Source organism: Perognathus longimembris, chromosome 11 (assembly GCF_023159225.1).
Source record: "Perognathus longimembris pacificus isolate PPM17 chromosome 11, ASM2315922v1, whole genome shotgun sequence".
NCBI lineage: Eukaryota > Metazoa > Chordata > Mammalia > Rodentia > Heteromyidae > Perognathus > Perognathus longimembris.
The window spans coordinates 37,139,583-37,158,379 of NC_063171.1; the positions used below are offsets into that span (position 1 = coordinate 37,139,583).

General features: G+C 44.3%; 1 protein-coding gene across 1 annotated transcript; it reads right to left on the reverse strand.

Moving 5' to 3' along the window:
- Positions 1 to 2,162: 2,162 nt before the first annotated feature.
- Positions 2,163 to 18,089, reverse strand: Fcrl6 (Fc receptor like 6). Its single transcript, XM_048357306.1, has 10 exons — positions 18,050 to 18,089; positions 16,708 to 16,877; positions 10,072 to 10,092; positions 8,403 to 8,666; positions 7,654 to 7,938; positions 6,714 to 6,839; positions 4,422 to 4,487; positions 3,460 to 3,540; positions 2,761 to 2,795; positions 2,163 to 2,684 (listed from the first exon to the last, which is right to left on the reverse strand). Exons 2-10 carry the CDS (start codon positions 16,745 to 16,747, stop codon positions 2,577 to 2,579), a joined length of 1,026 nt encoding a protein of 341 aa, XP_048213263.1. The 5' UTR covers positions 16,748 to 16,877; positions 18,050 to 18,089; the 3' UTR covers positions 2,163 to 2,576.
- Between the last annotated feature and the right edge of the window lie 708 nt (positions 18,090 to 18,797).

Consider the following 18,797-nt stretch of genomic DNA (forward strand, 5'->3'; position numbering starts at 1 on the left):
TAGAGAAGGGGGAAAAAAACCAAACAAAAACAAGTTTCATGGAGCAGGATGTGTGACGCCTGCAGTAGGCAGTGGATGGTGGCAGCAGCACCCGCTAAGGCTGCTCCTAGAGAACTGTGGATGTCCTCCCTGGGTGATGGCCCTGGCCCTTTCCCTACTCACTACTCCCTGCTCCAGCATCCTTCAGAAGTAGAAGCAGATTTGTGCTCCTAAAACCAAGGGCTGGGTGTGTGGACATTCTACAAACCAGTGAGAGTCGGGCGGAAAAGCATGGGTCTTCTATGAGAAGCTCTCCTCCCTGCCCCCACCCTTAAATTTTTAGATATGGTTCATTTTGGAAAAAGAAATTCCAGCTTATTCTTTTCAAAACTAAGGGGAAATGATGTTGTCATTTGCACAAACAGATCTGGGGCGGGGGAGGGTTTCCATTAAGAGTGCAAAGTGCCTGAGCAACCAGACAGTGCTGTGTGTGTGAGAGAGAGAGAGAGACAGAGAGAGAATGGGAGTGTGTGTGTGGTAGGTAGATAGGGCTTCTTGCCCATCAGGCCATTGGGGCTGAAGGACCTATTTTTTTAAACTTCAAATCCATTGTGGAGTTATACTTTTGTAGAATACAGTTAAAGCAAATTACTAGGAAATCCTAACTTGTTATGATTGTATTAGGCCAACACAAAATGACTGTCAGATTGCTAACAACATTTCTCCATTCTTCCTGTGATTTGGCGGCATAATCTATTTTCATGGATTATTAAGAAGCGATTCCCTGTGTGATACCAATCTTTGGTCGCCACTGGTAGAGCAGTGGTGGGAGGGGCAAAGATACCACACACAGCTCAGGAAGGAAGTGGTCTCTGGTCTCTGAGGATAACTGGAACGGGTTTCCCTGTCATCAGTGTTTTGCTTCTTGAGCTGATTTGTCTATGTCTTGATTTTTATCAGAGAGTGATTTTTCCCACCCCATAGAGGTTGGTGCAGCTTAGTCTCGAGGGAGGGACCCACCCTGTTCTAGATTGTCCACCCGGTGTTGCTCAGTCCTTACAGCAGGCAGGTCTGACACTCTGATTGGTGGCTAGGAGTAGGAGGTGTTAGTATATTCTGGACACGGATTGGACTGGTGACAAGAGAGATGGGATGAGGAAGAAGAGGATAGAAAGGGGTTGGTATGGGAGAAGGAAAAGAGGAAAAGGGAATGGAAGAGAAATGGAAAAATAATGCCTGCACAGTTATCTTACTAGTTCTCCTGGCCTTTCTGTCTTTATGCAGAGCAGTACCACAGGCAAAAGCCCCCATGATGACTGGATGAATGTATATGTACCGTGTAGCTTGTGGGTAAATCAACACTTAAAAAAAAACCTCCAGTGTGTGTGGGAATTGCTTGGGGATCTTACTGAAATGCAGATGATAATTCAGCAGGCCTGAGATTGGGTTTCAGAAGCTGCACTTCTAATACGAGCTGGCCATGTCAACACTGCCAGTCTTGGAGAGAAACCATGTTATCAGTTCCGTGCCAGAAGCATTTTGGTAACACTGGTGCCCCCATCATATGTGAGGGAGATGCAGTCTGGTGTAGTCCCTGTCTATAAGCTGGTTCTTGCTCCTGTGAAGCCAGAACAGAAGCCTGTGCCATCAAGCTAGGGTCTCACAGAAGCAAGCATAGCTAATCCTTTATTGACTACCATTAGGCATCAAGGAGTGTGGACTGTTGAGAGAAACTAACCCAGCTGTCAGGGAATGCAAATGATTGATATTGTTGAAAGACATGAAACAAACTGGCATATTCCTATTAAGGAAATTCATTTTACAACCAAGTAACTTTTAAAACAAGTAAAGAGCACATGACTTTACTGATGTACTTCACAACCAAGAGCTTCAGGCAAGCCTCAGTAAATAGTGGGATCTGAGGAGAGGTAGAGCCGGGGGTGAAGGCAGAGGCCTTGATGCCTGCAGAGCTCTGGCCCCTGTTGCCAGGAATTCTGTTATATAGTTTGGGCCAGACCTGTTTCTGGCTGACTTTGGCCTTGTTGAACTTGCGAGCGTCCTCTTAGTCCTGTGGTCACTTACAGGCCTCAGTAACAGCATAGATGTTGGAAATTCATTATGGAGCTGCTTGTTTAAAATGTCAAGATTGATGATCTCTCCTTTGATGGTCAAGCCAAGCACATTCTCTCTCTCTCCCTACCTATCATCTACCTGTCTGCATTGCTATCAGCTATTTATGTATATATGTATATGGATGTATGTTATCTATTAGCTATCTATCCATCTATCTATCTATTAAAGGGGAAATGATCTTTCCTATTTATGTGGAAAGAAGACTTCAGGCTCTATGTTCGGCAGTACTGTTGCAATCCAAGTGGGAGGGTGGGATGGGATGGGGGCCGTCCTTTCCCGCCTCATTACTTTGTCTTTTGCTAAGAACTCACAGTTTGAGAGTTCTGTCTAGCATAAGAGAACAGAGGCTTCCTCAGGGATGGGGCCAGGACCTGGAGGACACACAGAATGGGTTGGAGGGAGATGCCCGGAGGTGGGTATATGTTGGAATGAGATGCCATCACTTGTAGAGAACATTCTCATAGTCATCTGAGGAATTTTGTCTTGATAGGTCTGACTTCTTTGACTGAACTCCTTGCTGAACTCTCCCCAAGCGGTGGGCATCTCACCTCTGTGTAGACAATAGAAACGTCCTATGAGAGAGTTGGATTAAAGTTGAGAACACAGATATTAGACAGAGGGTAAGAGAAGAACAAGGGTCCTGCGCACCTTTTGGCTCCAAGAGAAATCCTCAGCGGGCCTGGCTGTAGGGGAAAGAGAAGAATTCAGGTCAGGATATCTGTGCTCATCTGACCATCTCACTGCTTTCTTCTTGTCATTCCTCTCGCTCTACATAGCATGGGCCCAACCCAGGAAGTTTTCCTTTCACTTCTCCTCTGGAGAGGAAATAGAAGTAGAAATCATGAGACTAGAGTTCTCATCCCCATTCAACCACTACCAACCGTGCAACCTTAGGCTTTAGATTCTGAATCTCAACTTTGTCAACCACCAACACCACTGCCAACACCACCGAACCCAAACCAAACCAAACTAAAACAGAAAAAAAAAAAACACCCCAAACAAAAAACAGAACTGGTAATGGGTAAGGACTTCATCACAGTGATAAGACTGAGACTCAAAAGACACACAAGGGATGCTTTTAAAGTAATGGCTACACTAGACTCCACTGGAGTATAACCTTTTAGGTATGAGAACTATCTTTATTGTATCTAATCTCACATAAGTCCTGCAAAGTAGAGATTATTGATTTCTTTTAATATTTGGAAATCTACTGTCACTTCTATAAGAAAAGGAACTGTAAGAAAATACCAAATAGAAACTATGAAGCATTTTCCAAATGATAAGAGATTCAGTACCTTCCTTCTTTAACATCTTGGAAGCATAATGGCCTCTCTTGAGATAACTCACCTTTGTTCCTTTTCAGGGTTGTATGCACTTCTGTGTAGATAACACCTTCATCTTCCTCATCTTTCTGATGCTGGTAATATGCTGCCAAAAAAAATGAAGCTTAAATAGGACCTGCCTGACTCTTCCACCTCAGGTTGAAAGTGTCCTGAAGACATTTAAAGAAGGAAGCCAGTCAGTGGCTCTGTCAGGAAGATGACTAGCATGGGGATCTGTCATTAGGGAGGGGATGTCTACCATGGCATAGGAAGACCTCTGCACTCAGCAGAGTCTAGCTGCTTCCCTAGCTCTGACACACTATTTGAACCAGATTGACAAGCATTTTCTTTTCTTTATTTTTGGTCAGGGAGCCTGAATACTGCCCTTGGCTTTTTGCCCAAGGCTAGCACTCTACCACTTGAACCACAGCTCCACTTGTGTTTTTTTGCTGGTTAATTGGAGATAAAAGTCTCATGGACTATCCTGCCTGGGCTGGCTTTGAACTGCAATCTTCAGATCTCAGCTTCTTGAGTAGCTGGAATTATAGGCGTGAGCTACCAGTACCTAGCTGTCAAACATGTTCTATGAAAAAATAGGATAGACATTTTAGGCTTTGTGGACCATATCATCAACATTCAATTCTGCAGTGAGACTGTTTGTTGCTGTACAGAATACACAAATAAGTGTGTATGATTGAGTAGTAATAAAACTTTACTTTTCAAAAACAAGCAGGAGGCTGGGTTTGGCCCATGGGGTTTCAACTTTTCCCCGCCTTGTCCTAAAGTCCTGACTCCTTTCCTGTCTCCATCTCCCACAGTCAGCTGCACTGCGCTTGCTCCTCAAGCCCTCCCCAGAGGTTGCCATTTCCCATCCCTGGATGCCTCCACTTCTGGGGACCTGGTGCTGGGAAGGGCCTCCTTCCTATCCCTGTGAGCCATCCTCCTCTGTCTTCACAGACAGACCAGGGTCCTGCTGGAAGTCCTTACCATTGCCATGCAGTGGGCACTGCTCTTCATCTGGAGCTGGGGACTGATTCTGGGATGGAAGCGACCCTAGGAGATACAGAGGCATGTCACAGAGTCTTGTTCATGGCATAGATGGGGCACTGGGGACAAGAGGCTATGAAGAGGATGGTGGCGGAGTTGCTGGCTGTTTGTCAGGATCACTTCACTCACAGGTCTGGATGTGGCTAGTTTAGTATGGGATGTTTCCTTGGGAACATCGTCTCCTCATTAGGAGAGGATAGCTCTGTGGGAATCACCGAGAGGGTGAGAAAGGAGAGGGTCACAGACAGGGTGCAGGAACACCTGCCACAAGGCTTTAGGAGGATAAGCTCATAATAATGTTACCACATACTGGGTGCCAGACACAGGACCAGAAATTTCAAGTGAAATTCTACTTCTGTGTTCCAGGGATCAGCCTGCAGTTGGCTTCTAAGAAAGCCTCCCTTCTTAATTCTTAGGCACTTGCTATTCTTTGTTATCATCTAGCAATGTGCTGCCTCTGTTTGGTTGATGAGAGGACTGAGACTGGGAGAGGTGACCTTTGCAAAATTACAATCAATGGAAGAGACTTTCTTTTTTGCCAGTAATGGAATTTGAATTCAGAAGCTCACTTCACTTGGCTTGCTTTGTTGGCTGGCACTCTACCACATGAGCCATACCTCCAGACTAGCTTTTTGCTAGTTATTTTTGTAGATGGACTTCTGTGGATTTTTCTGCCCCAGGTGGCTCCAAATCATGATCCTTGAGCCTCCTGAATAGCTAGGCTTGCCAAATTAGGTTTGCCCACCTGAGATAGATGTTAATCCAGACATCAGCATGTAGTTGGATTTCACAATATGCTTTTTCCTCCACTAACATACAGCCTCTGTGAAAGCCAATACTTCTAGAATGAAAAAGTAACTTCTGGGGTGGGAGTTGTATAGACTTTAGAATGCCTGCCTGATTCATACCTGGTGCCTGAGAAACACTCATTAGCTCTAAAAGCAAGAAACCCTCAGATTCAACAGGTAGGATCTGTGGAAATGGCCACCTCTCTTTCTCTTTCTCTCTGCTTTTTGTGCCAGTCCTGGGGCTTAAACTCAGAGCCTGGGCACTGTTCCTGAGCTGCTTCTGCTCAAGGCTAGCCCACTAGCGCTTGAGCCACAGAGCCATTTCTGGCCTTTTCTGTTTATGTGGTACTGAGGATTTGAACCCAGGGCTTCATGCATGCTAGGTAAGTACTCTACCATTAGGCCACATTCCCAGCCCCAGCCATTCCTTTAAATGTGGCCTGAAGCCTAAGTAACCTCCTTAACACCCAGCATTCATGCTTAGTTATCACTGCCAAGATAGGAAGAGGAAGATAATTTGGAATATCACAATTAACAAATAGACATTGATCTACTTGTGTTTACTTCCTCTCTGTAAAATCCTTTACTTTGGAACTTTAGCCAAGCTTGTGTGTGTGTGTGTGTGTGTGTGTGTGTGTGTGTGTGTGTGTGTGTTCAATAACTGATTTTAGAAATCAGAAAATGAACAGCAGGTGGAAGAGCAGACCAGGGAACCTACTGGGGTAAGTCTGCTGGGACTAAAATGAGGACTTGCTGCTTACCTACTATGTGCCACTCAAACACATTAAGTACTGGATATACATTAGCTTATTAGCTTGAATCCTGCAGCATCCCTGAGAAGGAGAGAATTTGGTGCATCTTAGAATGAACTGGCCTAAGGCCATAGAATTAGTAAACAGCACTGTTAGGAGAAGGCCACGGCTGAGTCTTCTCTATCATGTTTCCTTTCTGAAGTATCACCATCCATTGAACACTCCCCTAGATACAGCATTGCACAAGGTGAGTGTGAGTATATAAGCATGCACATATGCACTCTAGCTTTCATGTTTTTCTCTACCAACTTGTCTGAGTTTAAGGAAAGTCAGAGGCTTTTTTCCCCAGTCATGCTGAAAACCACAGATTATTTTCCCAATGCAAAGGACATCAATATAAATCACATTTTACTTGAAAGAATTCCTTGGTTCATGACTGTGCAACAGTATGTTTGTGTACAAATCGGTGTGATTGTGAGCATATGCAATAGTGTGCCTGTGCATGTCAATATTCTAGAAGTTGTAAGTGTCCCTCCACATACCCCCTTGTGTGACAAGGGAAGAGAAGATCCAAATTCCACCTGCTACTCAGAAGAGACTGCCTGGTCCCTGTTGGGTTTTGACTTCTCAAAAACTAGGCAGTGGCTGACATGGAAATTTAGCAATCACGAAAGCCCCAAAGAGATACTAACCAGCTTTTCTCCAGGGTCTGAAATATGCTAGAAGTGCAGCAGCAATTAACATTACACCAAGCAGACTCCCAGGTAACCAGGCAACCAACGAGTTGCTGACGGTGAGTGTGGACAGGACTTGAGAACCTGGGAGGGGGAAAGTGACTATGAACAGTGAGGATAAACTCTGGAAATGTGTCCCAAACCAGCACATAAGAGGAAGAATGGCTGGCTTTAGAAGAACCACCTTCCTACAGGAGCACTGGAGAAGGGAATGCAGGATGGCTTGCAAGTTGCCAGCATGACTGAGTCATGCTCTGCATGACCACGTAGCCCCACCCCAAGGTACATGCCATTCCCTGCCATGCCCAATGGGCAGGCCTTTTAGTCTGGGTTCACACGCAGTTGGGTAGAGCCCATTGTGGGCCATCACTATGGTGTTTATGGTAGGTCACAGGGAAGGGAGATCAGGTCCCTGACAGCTTGCTTGATTCAGGCAAAAAAGTATACTTCCCAGACAGTGATACTTGGGCTCACTATTATCTTTGGAGACACTGTCCTTGGCCTCAAAGGAATAGTTCCCTACATCCTTCACTGACTTCATTGGGAAGAAGAAGGAGGCGGCTCTGCCATAGGGAGCCCAGTTGTTCCCTAAGATCTCCCCATGGAGGTAGCATGGGTATAGGGTTGAAAAGGAGCCACTCTGGGACCCATAGAAGAGCTCCACTTTGTCTTCTCAAGCAGAGCCAGTGGCCCTATGTCTCAGAGAGAGCATAGCATGAGACACAGGAACAGAGATGGCACAGGGTGTGTGTGGGAGGAGGAGGGGGTGAGAGTGTTAGCCATCACCACTCAGGGCCCAGACTTCCTCCTTCCTAAGGACTCTCTGGTCCCCGCTTCCCAGGGAGTCTTGTCTGATGAGTGGCCCTTGGGAAGTGTCTCCCCTCCTTCACCCACTTACCCTGGACTGTGACCTCCGTGCAGTAACTCTGTTTTTGAACTTGGCTACCCTCAGTGGCTACCTCACACCAGTATATCCCAGAATCTTCCTCCTTGACTCTTGGGATGCAATGTACTGGGTGGTGGCCCCTGTCTTGCAAGGTGTAGCCATCCTTGTAAAAAGAGAAGAGGAGCCCCGAGGCTGACTTCTGGAGGTGCGTCTTGGTCTCACATCTCAGGGTCAAATGGCTCCCCTCATGGAGCTCCAGAGAGGGGATGGTGCTCAGCACAGGAGTCTGGAACCATTCTGGGGAGACAACAGGCCCAGCACTCAGGAAAGGAGTACTGGACAGGGAGGCCTGGAAGGCTGGGAAAGACCTTGCTTCAGCCATAGCCCAGGCAGCAGCTCTGAGGCCCGGGTGGGAGACAGTTTGCGCCTCAGGATTGGTCCTCCTGTCTTCATTCACGTACATCTGAAATGATGCCCGCAGAGCCATGCCCCTCCTTTAGTGGGTGTCTGGTCCTTAGAGGGGAAAGATGAGTGGCTGGTCTGCTCTAGAACTCTTCCCAATCCTTCCTCCTCCTCCTGGCTCCGGACATGCCCCACGGAGTGAGGGGGTATTTGGACAGCACCCTGGGCCCTCAGGACACCATGGGTTGGCTCAGCATCAAGCGCGTCCAGAAGTTGTTGCAGACAACTTCTGAACTCTGGAGACTCAACCGAGTCTTAATCCCCTGCTGTTCCACCAGACTCCTTACTGAGTGACTCACCTTGGACTTGAACTGTGGTCCTTTCTGAGGTTTGTGTGGGTTCAGGCATGCCAAACACCTTCCCAGTGCAGCTGTACTGGCCACTGCTTGTCATGGTCGCTGTCCCCATAGGGAGGGGCTTGTTGGTCTTAAAGGAATCAAGGACTTTCCCATCTTTGTAGAACTTCACTTGGGACACAGCTTTGTTCTCCTTTCCTTCGCACTTCAGAGTCAGTGTGTCTCCTTCAAACACGGGCTGTGGCAGGACTCTGAGGTGTAGCCAGGCTGTGAGATGGGGGAGATAAGGTCAGCCTTGGAGCTGTAGGTCTCATCAGCCCTGCTTTCCCTCTCTGTTTCTCTGGTGTGGATGGAGGCTCGGGAAAGCACCCTTACAACCTTAGTCTGTTTCAGTCCTTCATGCCAACTAGGACAGGCCAGGAACATGACTTTCTTTTCTTCTGCTCTTCTTCCTCTTGCCACTCTGTTTTCCCTACCTCCTGCCTCCTCTGCCTTTCTCCTCTCGGTGCCTCCTTCTCTCTAGCCTTCTATCCCCCCTTTATTCTTTTCTCCTTTTAGTTTGTACTTTCCACCACTGCATTGACAAATTGGCTAAGTTAGGTTTATTCCATCCACTGTCTGGCCTCATTCCTCCGGACCTCTTTTCTCCTTCCTTACATTGGGCTTCTTTATTCCCCAGCGACTGCAAGTGCGATGCTTTCTGCTGTGTGATGATGCTTTCTTTCTGTGTGAGAATACTGCATGTTGGCCTCTTGGAGAGAAGCTAGCTTTCTGGCTAGCTTTCCCAGGTCCAGCTTCCACCTCCACCCTCAAGAGGGGTTTTCATCTTCTCCCAGCCATGGGAGGAATTGCTTATTTTTCTGCACTTATTTGTACATTCTATGCTATGACACAGACAAGAGAAGAGGTCCTGGGCATTCAGAATCCATCTGGAGGAAAGCACCAGGCTGGATCTATCTCCATGCTGTACCTGTTCCTAATAGCCTAAGAGTCAATAAATATGGATGCTCTGAGAGTAACGGCAAGCAATCATGTAGGAAGCCTTGAGGCTAGCCCTAACACATGCTGCTTTTGCCTGGATCTCCCTGCATGCTTAGGACCCCCCGAAGTTATCCTAAAAACAGAACATCCTATGATGTTCACAGCATCACTGAAGGATGGGCTTTGTTTCCATGACTGTCCCTCCCTGAATCATGAAGCAGGTCACTGGAAGTCAAGGTTGTCATAAGCCTTCTTTTCCTAGTGGACAGAAAGCACATGAAATGTGATGGAATGGGGAACAAGAGTAGCTGTAGAAAATTATAGACTGGATAAAGTACCCACCTCTCAGAACATAAACAGGAGGGAAAGGATTTATAGCCTTGCTGAGGACAGAATGTAGGAGATCCAGCACCATGCAGAGAGGAGATCCATTTCAAAGAAAGAGAAAGAGGCCCAAAGCCACTGAGTTGAGACTCGAGTCACTCTAGAACTACTCAAAGCCTTAGTTCGTGGATCTCCATGTTTCTCCTTACCCTGGACACTAGCCAAGAATCCTGAGGAAGGGTCCTTGTCTAGTGCTGCTATGCAGATGGTTGCTGGGGACTCAATAGAGCTGTCCTGTTTCTTTTTGCCCATTCAGCATTGGCCCAGAAACATATTTGGAGTTAGAAGAGATATGGGCAAGACTTACCAAATTTCCCATGACAGGTGACTATAAGAGAATAAAAAGATAACATTAGATTAAAAAGAAGAAAGAAACTTCATAGTGGAAACAACTTTTATACCTTTCACTTCAACAATTGGTAGTTACCCCCAATCATCCATCTATCCAGCCATCCAACCACCCAGCCACAAAAAAACCCCACACATCCAGCCACCCAAGTATTCACTCACCTAATTACCAAGCCCCCCAAACATTTAACAAATCAAATTTTATAGTGATAGGAATTCTGTACCCTATCTGAGTCTTGAATAACACCTTCTTAGACACATCTTTCCAAGTACCACCATCAAAAACGACTCTCCCCAATCACTTTGATGATTTCCCATGGCACCATCATCCGATCACTTACTAGTAATTGAATTTTCCTCTGTCAGTAATGCAAACATGCATGCTACCTATTTTATTCACCTGTTATGCTGCTTCAGCAATATCTCCAGTCCTTTTTACTCTGATTATTTTTTTAGGTAGGATCTCACATTTTGCATATGCCAGCCTAGACTTTGATCTTCCTATTTATGTGTCCCTGTTGTAGGTGGGATGTTAGGTACATACTGTCGTATCTAACTTTTTCTAATAAGATTAAATTTCATGTCTTTTTTTTTGTTTTTTCTTTGATAGGGTCTCAAGAATGTTTTGCTTAGGCTCCCTTTTAGCCAGCATCCTCCCAATCTCAGTCTCCCAAGTGGCCAGGATTGCAAGCATGAGCCACAATGTCTTGGATCGTGTTTACTTTTGACTGACAACTTGATTGAATTAAGAAATGCCTAGGGAATTAGTAATTAGTAATGCATATCACTACTTATGTCCATGAGGGTGTTTTCAGAAACAATTAGGTAATGAGGCTCTGGTCTAAGCAATAGATTCATTCTTGATAATAGATCTATAATATATAGATAGTATGATGGGCATTATTGGGAAATGGTGAAGAAGAGGAGATGGGACCTTTGGAGGAAGTAGGTACCTGAGGCTTGTTATTGAGAGATGTGAAGACCCTGGCACCTTCCTATAGCTCTTCTCACTGCTTTCTGGCTACCATGATATAAACTATTCTTCTTTGCTATGTCTCTCCACCATTATGGACTGACACTTCTGAAACTGTGAGCCAAAATAAATCCTTTCCCCCTTAAAGTGTTTATGTCAAGCATTCTGTCACAGCAATTGAAAAGTCACAGAAACAGTAAGCATCCTTTGAATTTTTTCCTTTATGCTCAAATGATTTGGGCCTACCTCCCATCATATAGCAAGGCCTGGACCTAGTTCCTGTGGCCCAGGAATAGTTGTAAGGAATAGAATATAAAAGTCATCAAACTGAGGAGGCAAGTTTCTCTGAAGGAGTAATCATTTAAGGATGTAGGATGTAAGTCAGGCAGCTCAGTTAAACAAGAGACTGGCCAACAGCATTTGATATCACCCACCATGCTGGCGCTTCATACTTATTGCATTAATGCTTTTAAGTGAAGAACTGTTGGATGAAAATAAGTGGTCTGAGAAGAGAAGACAAGCTCCCTTCACCCCCCTGCCCCCAAAAGATATATAGATATGGCTAGATGGGCAAGGTATGAAGCTTAGGGAGGGGAAGGAGGACCCTAAACTGAATGGCAGAGTTGGAGAATATTCTGGAGAAAAGTCTGATGTTTGGGGCAAGAGATGAAGCATGAGTGGTTATAGAGCTAAATGTAGGTACAGATAATCTTTACAGTTACTTGTGTCTTCCACTGATGACATGTGCTAGGTGCTTTGAAGGAGATGCTGAGAAACTCTGTCTCAGGGGTTATTATGGTTTAAATATGAATACTTTTCTCAAAAGGTTGAAAGCTTATCTCTCAACATAGCCACATTATTTGGGAGTGGAGTTTTTGGAAGGGATTGGGTCATGTGGACTCTAATCTCTTCCGTGGATTAACTCACTGATGGGTTCTTCATTTGGTGGCAGTATTGGGATGGAGGAGCTGGAAATTTAGGAAGTTGAGTCTAGCTGGGGCCCATGTTTAATTCTGCCCCTCAATTTAGGGTCTTCCATCCCCTTAGGTATTAATAACCATCTACCCATATCCATGATCACTTTTTGGCTTGACTTCTGTTGAGAGTGTACTGGCACGTGACCTGAAAGAATATATGCCCCGGGGTGGGGTGAGGGGGAGGGAAAGTGGGGGGGGGGGAAAGGGAGGGGTAACCATGTGTATAAGAAATATACTCGTAATGATTCCAAAAGCAATACTTACAAAACCATTTGGTATAAACCAACTGTACAACTCATCAGGGGGAGAGGGAAACAGAGAGGGGGGACGCAGGGGAATATGAGGGAGGAGGTAACAAGTTGAACATGAAATGTACTCATTGCCTTACATAAAAAACTGTAACACTTCTGTATTTCACTTTGACAATAAAGGGACAAAATGCAAAAAAAAAATCTTTCAGAGTTAAAGTATCAATAAAAAAAGAAATGTACTCCTTACCTTACTCATGTAACTGTGATCCATCTGTGACATCACCCTTACAATAATTTTAAAAAAGACTATATGCCCCTTCCATTTTCTCTGCTTTCTGGCTACCATGAGGTGAGAATCTCACCTCTACCATATTCTCCTACCACGATGTTCCCACCTTGCCACAGGCTTAAAAAAAAGTAGACAAATGTGGACAGAAACCTCGGAAATTATGAGCCTTCTGCTGATTTTTCTCATAGCAACAGAAACAACTCTTGTAAGTGTGGTTTGTTAAAACCCTGTAGAGTGCACATGTGTCGCTACTTTGGATGTAGAGCTTTTCAGCCTAATTCTCTTCTCAGCTCACAATCAGCTCAGTTACAGGTTCTCAAGTGTAAAAAGAACCACAAGGATCACTTTCTTTGGATCCTTCTAACCTATTTTTCTCCTCCTTCCCCATTGATGAGATGGTTGTAGTAGAAAGCATGCAGTGATGGGCACTGTTGGCTCTTGTCTATAATCCTAGCTACTCAGGAGGCCGAGATCTTAGGATCATGGTTTAAAGCCAGCCTGGGTAGAAAAGTGTGTGAGCTTTTTATATCCAATTAACCAGAAAAAAGCCAGGAGTGAAGATATGGACAGAAATGGTAGAGTACCAGCCTTTCGTGGAAGAAGCCAAGTGAAAATGTGAGGCCCTGAGTTCAAGCCCCAGTACCAGTGCAAAAACAAAAACATCAACAAGGAAAGGAAACATGCAGGTTTTAAAAGCAGATGACATGCATTAGACTCATGAATCTGCTTCTTTCTGTGTGAGCTTGGATATATGTCTAGATTACAAGAGCTTCCAAATCCTCATTCTGTCATATCATATAATGGGAATGATAATAGTAATTTCTTTTTTACAGCATGGCTATAAAGATTATATTGACCCACTGCCTGGGAAAGTGGTTAGGACACTAACTGAAAGCAGAAAGAAGGCCTACCTTGAGGGTGACTGAAAAATTGCTCTGCAGTTTTGCCTTCCTACTTTTCCTTCCTCATTGGAAAACAATAAGTACAAAATGGTGAACAAACAGGGCTGAGGGTAACTGAAGTTTATAGCATGAGAGAAGTCATCTAGAGAGCAGAGTCACTTTAAATGAGCTGTAGTCTCCAAGACTTGGACCTTGGAGTTTAGATAGTAAAATTGCTGTCTGTAATCAAGATGGTGGCCAACTGGGAACACTCAGAATGACTCCTGCTTATATAGCAGCTCCTATAAAGTGGGCCTGGAGATATCAGCTAACTGTAGGCTAAAGATGATGTGTGGCAGTGTCATATGATGACCAAAAGCTATTGTGGAAGCAGTGTTCCCTGTGGACTCTATGCTAGTCAATCTACAAAGGGAGAGAACAGAGAGTTCAGCTCCTTAGAGTGCTGATAAAACACACCCAGAGAAACTGATTAGGATGGAAAATAGATCTAGAAGCTATTTCCTATAAGATTTTCTGAGGGATTGGGATATATTTACTCTATTGACGATAGTATAGGAGTACATTAATAGCCTTCAATCATTTGGTAGGATGTTTAAAAGTAGAGAGAGACTCTATTCTGAGTCATTTTATGGGATAGCAGAGAGACTAATTAATGGAAATTAGAGCCACCAGGAAGGCAAATTTTAGCTCAACATAAAGAACAATCTCACACCTGAGCTTTATCATGGTGGCATATGCTACTTTGCCAAAGGTGGCTGCCATGTTTCTGGGAGTGTGCATAGATACTTTGTATATAAATATGTGGGAGGTGAATTCTAGTAGAGAGGGAAGTGGGCTAATCCTCAGTACAGGGAAAATTAAGAATCACTTCCCAAACTTTATATACTTAGTGTTCAGCCATGTTGTGCTAGCATGTTGGAATCAGGGGTCCCTAATTTTCTAGAAATTCGAGAACAAATAATAGTAGTAGCCACTTATGAGGGAGATGCGTTGCTAGAAATTTTCAATGAATTATTATTTTTCCATTATTCCTTGATTAAAATTCAGCTATGTCTTACTACAGATAGAATGGAGAAAGCATGAGGTTTGACTTCAGGTGGGCTTGCATTTGTGTCTCTGATCTCAGGAAAGTTTCTTAATCTTTTTGAACCCTTGTCTCTTCCACCATTTAACAAGGATAAAACTAACTACCCCCTAGACTCCTAAAGGTTAGATGATTCATACAGTACAATATAGGCATTTAGTGGTTTTTTTCTCTCTCTCTGTCCACATTTGAGAGGAAATAGCAACTCTTTACTTATGGTAGCTGTACACCCATGCCCAGCCCTGGGGTTTCTGGAGTCACCGAGCATCAAATGTAGCCTACAGTATCTGGTTCTCCATGATATTATACCAGTCAGCTGATTGCTAGCTCCCCTCTCCCAACTTTGCTAGTTTCTACCCAAATCCGGGATTCAAAACTGGGATTTTCTTGAATTCTCTATCTAGCTAGGTCTAAAGGCTGTTATTTGTATAAAGTTGTGCACTCAGTGGAAAGGAACAGTTTTACTTTTCTGTTCCCATGAAAACAAACAACAAGCAAACAAATAAGCAAACCAATAATTGGAACTGAGTTAAAAATAAAAAGGTCAACTCAGAAACTGTCAGGAGAAATAGAATACATGCACAAATTGTGTCTTTGAGGTGTAGCATGGTGAAACTGACTGATAGAGCTGAATTGGGGTGGGGGGTGCAGAGAATATTCCTATTGTAGCCTATACCCAGAGATCAGCTCCTTCTGTCGCTGCATGGCTGGCTGGTGTGGAAAGAAGTGGAGAGAAGAGAGAGACACTGGTCACAGAGAATAGATTTGAGACTTCAAACCAACCCCAAGAACCATCAGACTCCAAGCTTACCATATTCCCAATGGAAAGAAGATAGAGGCGGTAGAGACGGAAGAGAAAGGGCCAGATTCAAAACGGCTTTAGATAGTCAGTGCACAAGACTTTTTAGCTCCTCCTCCAGAGTCTTACCAATCTTATAATGTGCTATATTTAACCTCGATTTTTAAATTTTATTGTAAATTGATGCACAGAGGGGTTACAGTGACACAAGTCAGGTAATGAGTACATTTCTTTTTGTACAGTATCATCCCCTCCCTCATTTTCTCCCAGATTTTTCCCTCCTGGCCCTCTAATCCTCACCCCTAAGCTGTGTAGTTCATTTCCAACATAGTGTCCAGTGAGTGTCACTGCTAAATTGGTTCACCCTTTATTCCTACATTTCTGTGCTTCCCCTTCCTTTCCCCAAATCAGATAAGTTTATATACAATGCCAAGGGTACAGAAGTAAAACAGTGACAAAAGGGAATAAACCAAAGGGGGAAAAACTGCAAATAGTACAATAAAAAAGACCCTCTTGTTTCCATTTCTTGGAGTTCATTTTGATAAGCATCATTTATATGATCACATACACATAGCTACTGAGCCCTTGTACAACAAGACTTTTGACCAAGTGAAAAGTCAGGTCATTGGCAAGAGGTTCTAAGAAAATGTGAAGGCTATGCAAGCATGTGTTATCTTATAAAATCTCTCCTCCCAGTGATCTACAGAGTGCAGAAGTCTCTCTCCTTGTTCTTCTGATATCTCATCTTATGTCCCTAGCCTTTCCTTCCATCCCTGTTTTCTTTTTGAGACAGCTGTGATGAGTATTTTAATTTGATTTCACTAGGTAAAAAATGTCATCGGAAAATAGGAACCTCAGAATATGATTTTCTGCCTTCCTAAGTTACCTCTGACACATTGAGGGGCTACTCTGCCAGGACAATAGGATAAAATTATGGCAGAAACCATGTCACCGGTGCCAGGAATGCTCACTACTCAGGAGGCTGAGATATGAGGATCATGGTTCTATGCCAGCCTGGGGTAGGAAGATCTGTGAGACTCTTATCTCCAATTAGTCACCAAAAAGCTGAAAGTGGAACTGTGACTCAAGTGGTAGAGCATTAACCTTGAGCAAAAGAGCACACACATAGACATCACAACAAAACAAAAAGAAAGAACATGACAGAGTTTCTCATACATCTGTGCCCATTTCCCCTCAGTATGCCCACATGAATAAACTTCAGTCACCTTCTCATGAGAACAGGGAAAGGAAAGGTCAGAACTTTTTATCTCTGAGAAGGCTTGGTGTCACAGGAGCAGATGCCTGGGCTCAGTGACTTACCGAAGAGCAGCAGAACCATCCATAGCAGTGTGGAGCCCATTCCAGTACAGGTCTGGAAACACAAGGAAGGCTGCAGGCAGAGGTGAAGTGGAGGGGAGAGCACCCGGGCTTCTGGCCCAGGGTGAATGGGTAGCCCCCCTGTGATCTGGGTGGTGTAATGGCGTGGTAGTCTACACAGAGGAAGTGGGGGAGAAATTTGAAAAACTCAAAGTAGCATTTCCTTTTTGGTTCAAGTATATCAAATATATTTGTTTTCTTGACTGTGAACCCTATATGAACCAAGTAAATGGCGAATAAATGCTTGCTGACATTCTCTCTCTGTGGCTTCAAAAACGTCACTCCAAGGAACAGGATAGAACATGGTTATGAGACATATCCATTGGGAAGATCCTTTAGAAAGAGACTTCCAGAATTGACTCTCAGCTTTTCTTTTGTCTTGGGGATAGCATAATACTGACAACACTAAGATTGTCTGCCACCCCACCCCAATTCCCCAAGAGACCTCTAGTTTGAGGTCCCTCTATAGCTGTTGGGAGGTGGCGGGAGCTTTAAGAGGTGGAGCTTAGTGGAAGGTCCTAGGTCCATGGAGCATGCCTTCCAAGAGGATTGTAGGATGCTGGTCTCAGTCTCTTCCTCTGCCCCTGCTTCTTGGGAGTGAGAGGGTAAGCACCTAAGGTAAGCTGCTCACCTCATGCTCCCTATAATATGCGGCCTCTGCACAGGCTCAAAAATCGATACATTGGAAAATGGCTGGACAGAATCTCCTAAAAGTAAAATAATGGATACCTGTTGGCCCAGCCCCTTCCTAACAATAAATTATATGGGAAGACATATGTAGGGATATCAAAACACATGCACAGGAGTGCTCACAGATAATCGTTGATGATGATTAAAATGGATAATAATTGGGTTAGATAACAATTGGAAACTACTCAATGGCCCCTCACAGAGTAAGAGCCAATCATCAGAGCTGATCTCAGTCATCTATGAGTCAGAACTTAGGACATGGGAGTTTAAGGCAAAATGTGGAAATGTCTGGTAAAAATACTAGGAAGCACTTTCTGACAATAAGGTTTTTCTTGAAATCCTATTTATTCATTTATGACAGGATCTTATTATGTAGCTCAGGCTGCCTTTTAATTTACCACCCTCCCGACTCAACTTCTTTAATATGGGATTATAGGTCTAGTCCATGTTAGACTTTTCCCTGTCAGTCTTTTTCTTTCTTTCTTTCTTTCTGTTTGTTTGTTTGTTTGCTCTGGTACTGGGGCTTAAACTCAGGGCCTTATGTTCTTCCTTGGCATTTTCACTCCAGGATAACACTCTACCACTAACACCATACCTCCATTTCCAGGTTTTGCTGGTGAATTGGAGATAAGAACTTCACAGACATTTCTTTCCCAGGCTGTCTTTGAATGTGATCCTCAGGTTTCAGCCTCCTGAGTAGCTAGGATGACAGACTTGAGTCACCAATGCTTGGCTCCTGGAAGTTTTTACATGAGAAGCTTCATATAGTCTGGAAGCAATCCAGCATGCTTATTGCTGAAAGCAGAGAGAGAAAAGGTGCACTTTTTGTTTTCTTATTCTAGATTCTCTAGATTCTTGTCTTAGCATTTTTTGGGGGGGTAGGGTGAAGGTAGGGAGGAGATAAGTTAGGAGTAAGATATCTTGTCCATCTGCCTAAAGATCTTAACACCTATATATTTCTCTCTGCCATTCTCTTGCACCTCCTGGTTTGAGTTGTCTCCAACTTGGTTCAGCTGCTGGTGGTGTGGATGTAGCAGAGGCTCTGCAGGGCAGCAGCTGGGCCTGAGACAGATGGGGGTGGGAAACCGCAAATGGTCGAGCTTGAAAATAGCCTTGGTGGTTTACACACCAAACTGCTGTAGTTCTGCTCCAGCTACTTCAACAGTGACTGGGTTCCAGCAGCTGAAGGTGTGAAAAACAGCTTCTCTCCACACACCACTTCTGCAGTCAGGCTCTTCTGCCCCGTCCTCAGCAAGTCCTTTGACCCTGAGCCGGGCTTACTGTTCACCCTTCCTCTGGGGAGCCCTCTGGGCTACTGCCCAGGTTAGGAATCTTACAAGATT

Coding starts and splice junctions, on each gene's coding strand:
- Fcrl6 (XM_048357306.1), bottom strand. CDS start 16,747: ATGGGCTCCACACTGCTATGGATGGTTCTGCTGCTCTTCG. Junction 10,093..16,707: donor GATGGTTCTGCTGCTCTTCG/GTAAGTCACTGA, acceptor ATTCTCTTATAG/TCACCTGTCATGGGAAATTT. Junction 2,685..2,760: donor ATTTCTCTTGGAGCCAAAAG/GTGCGCAGGACC, acceptor ACTCTCTCATAG/GACGTTTCTATTGTCTACAC.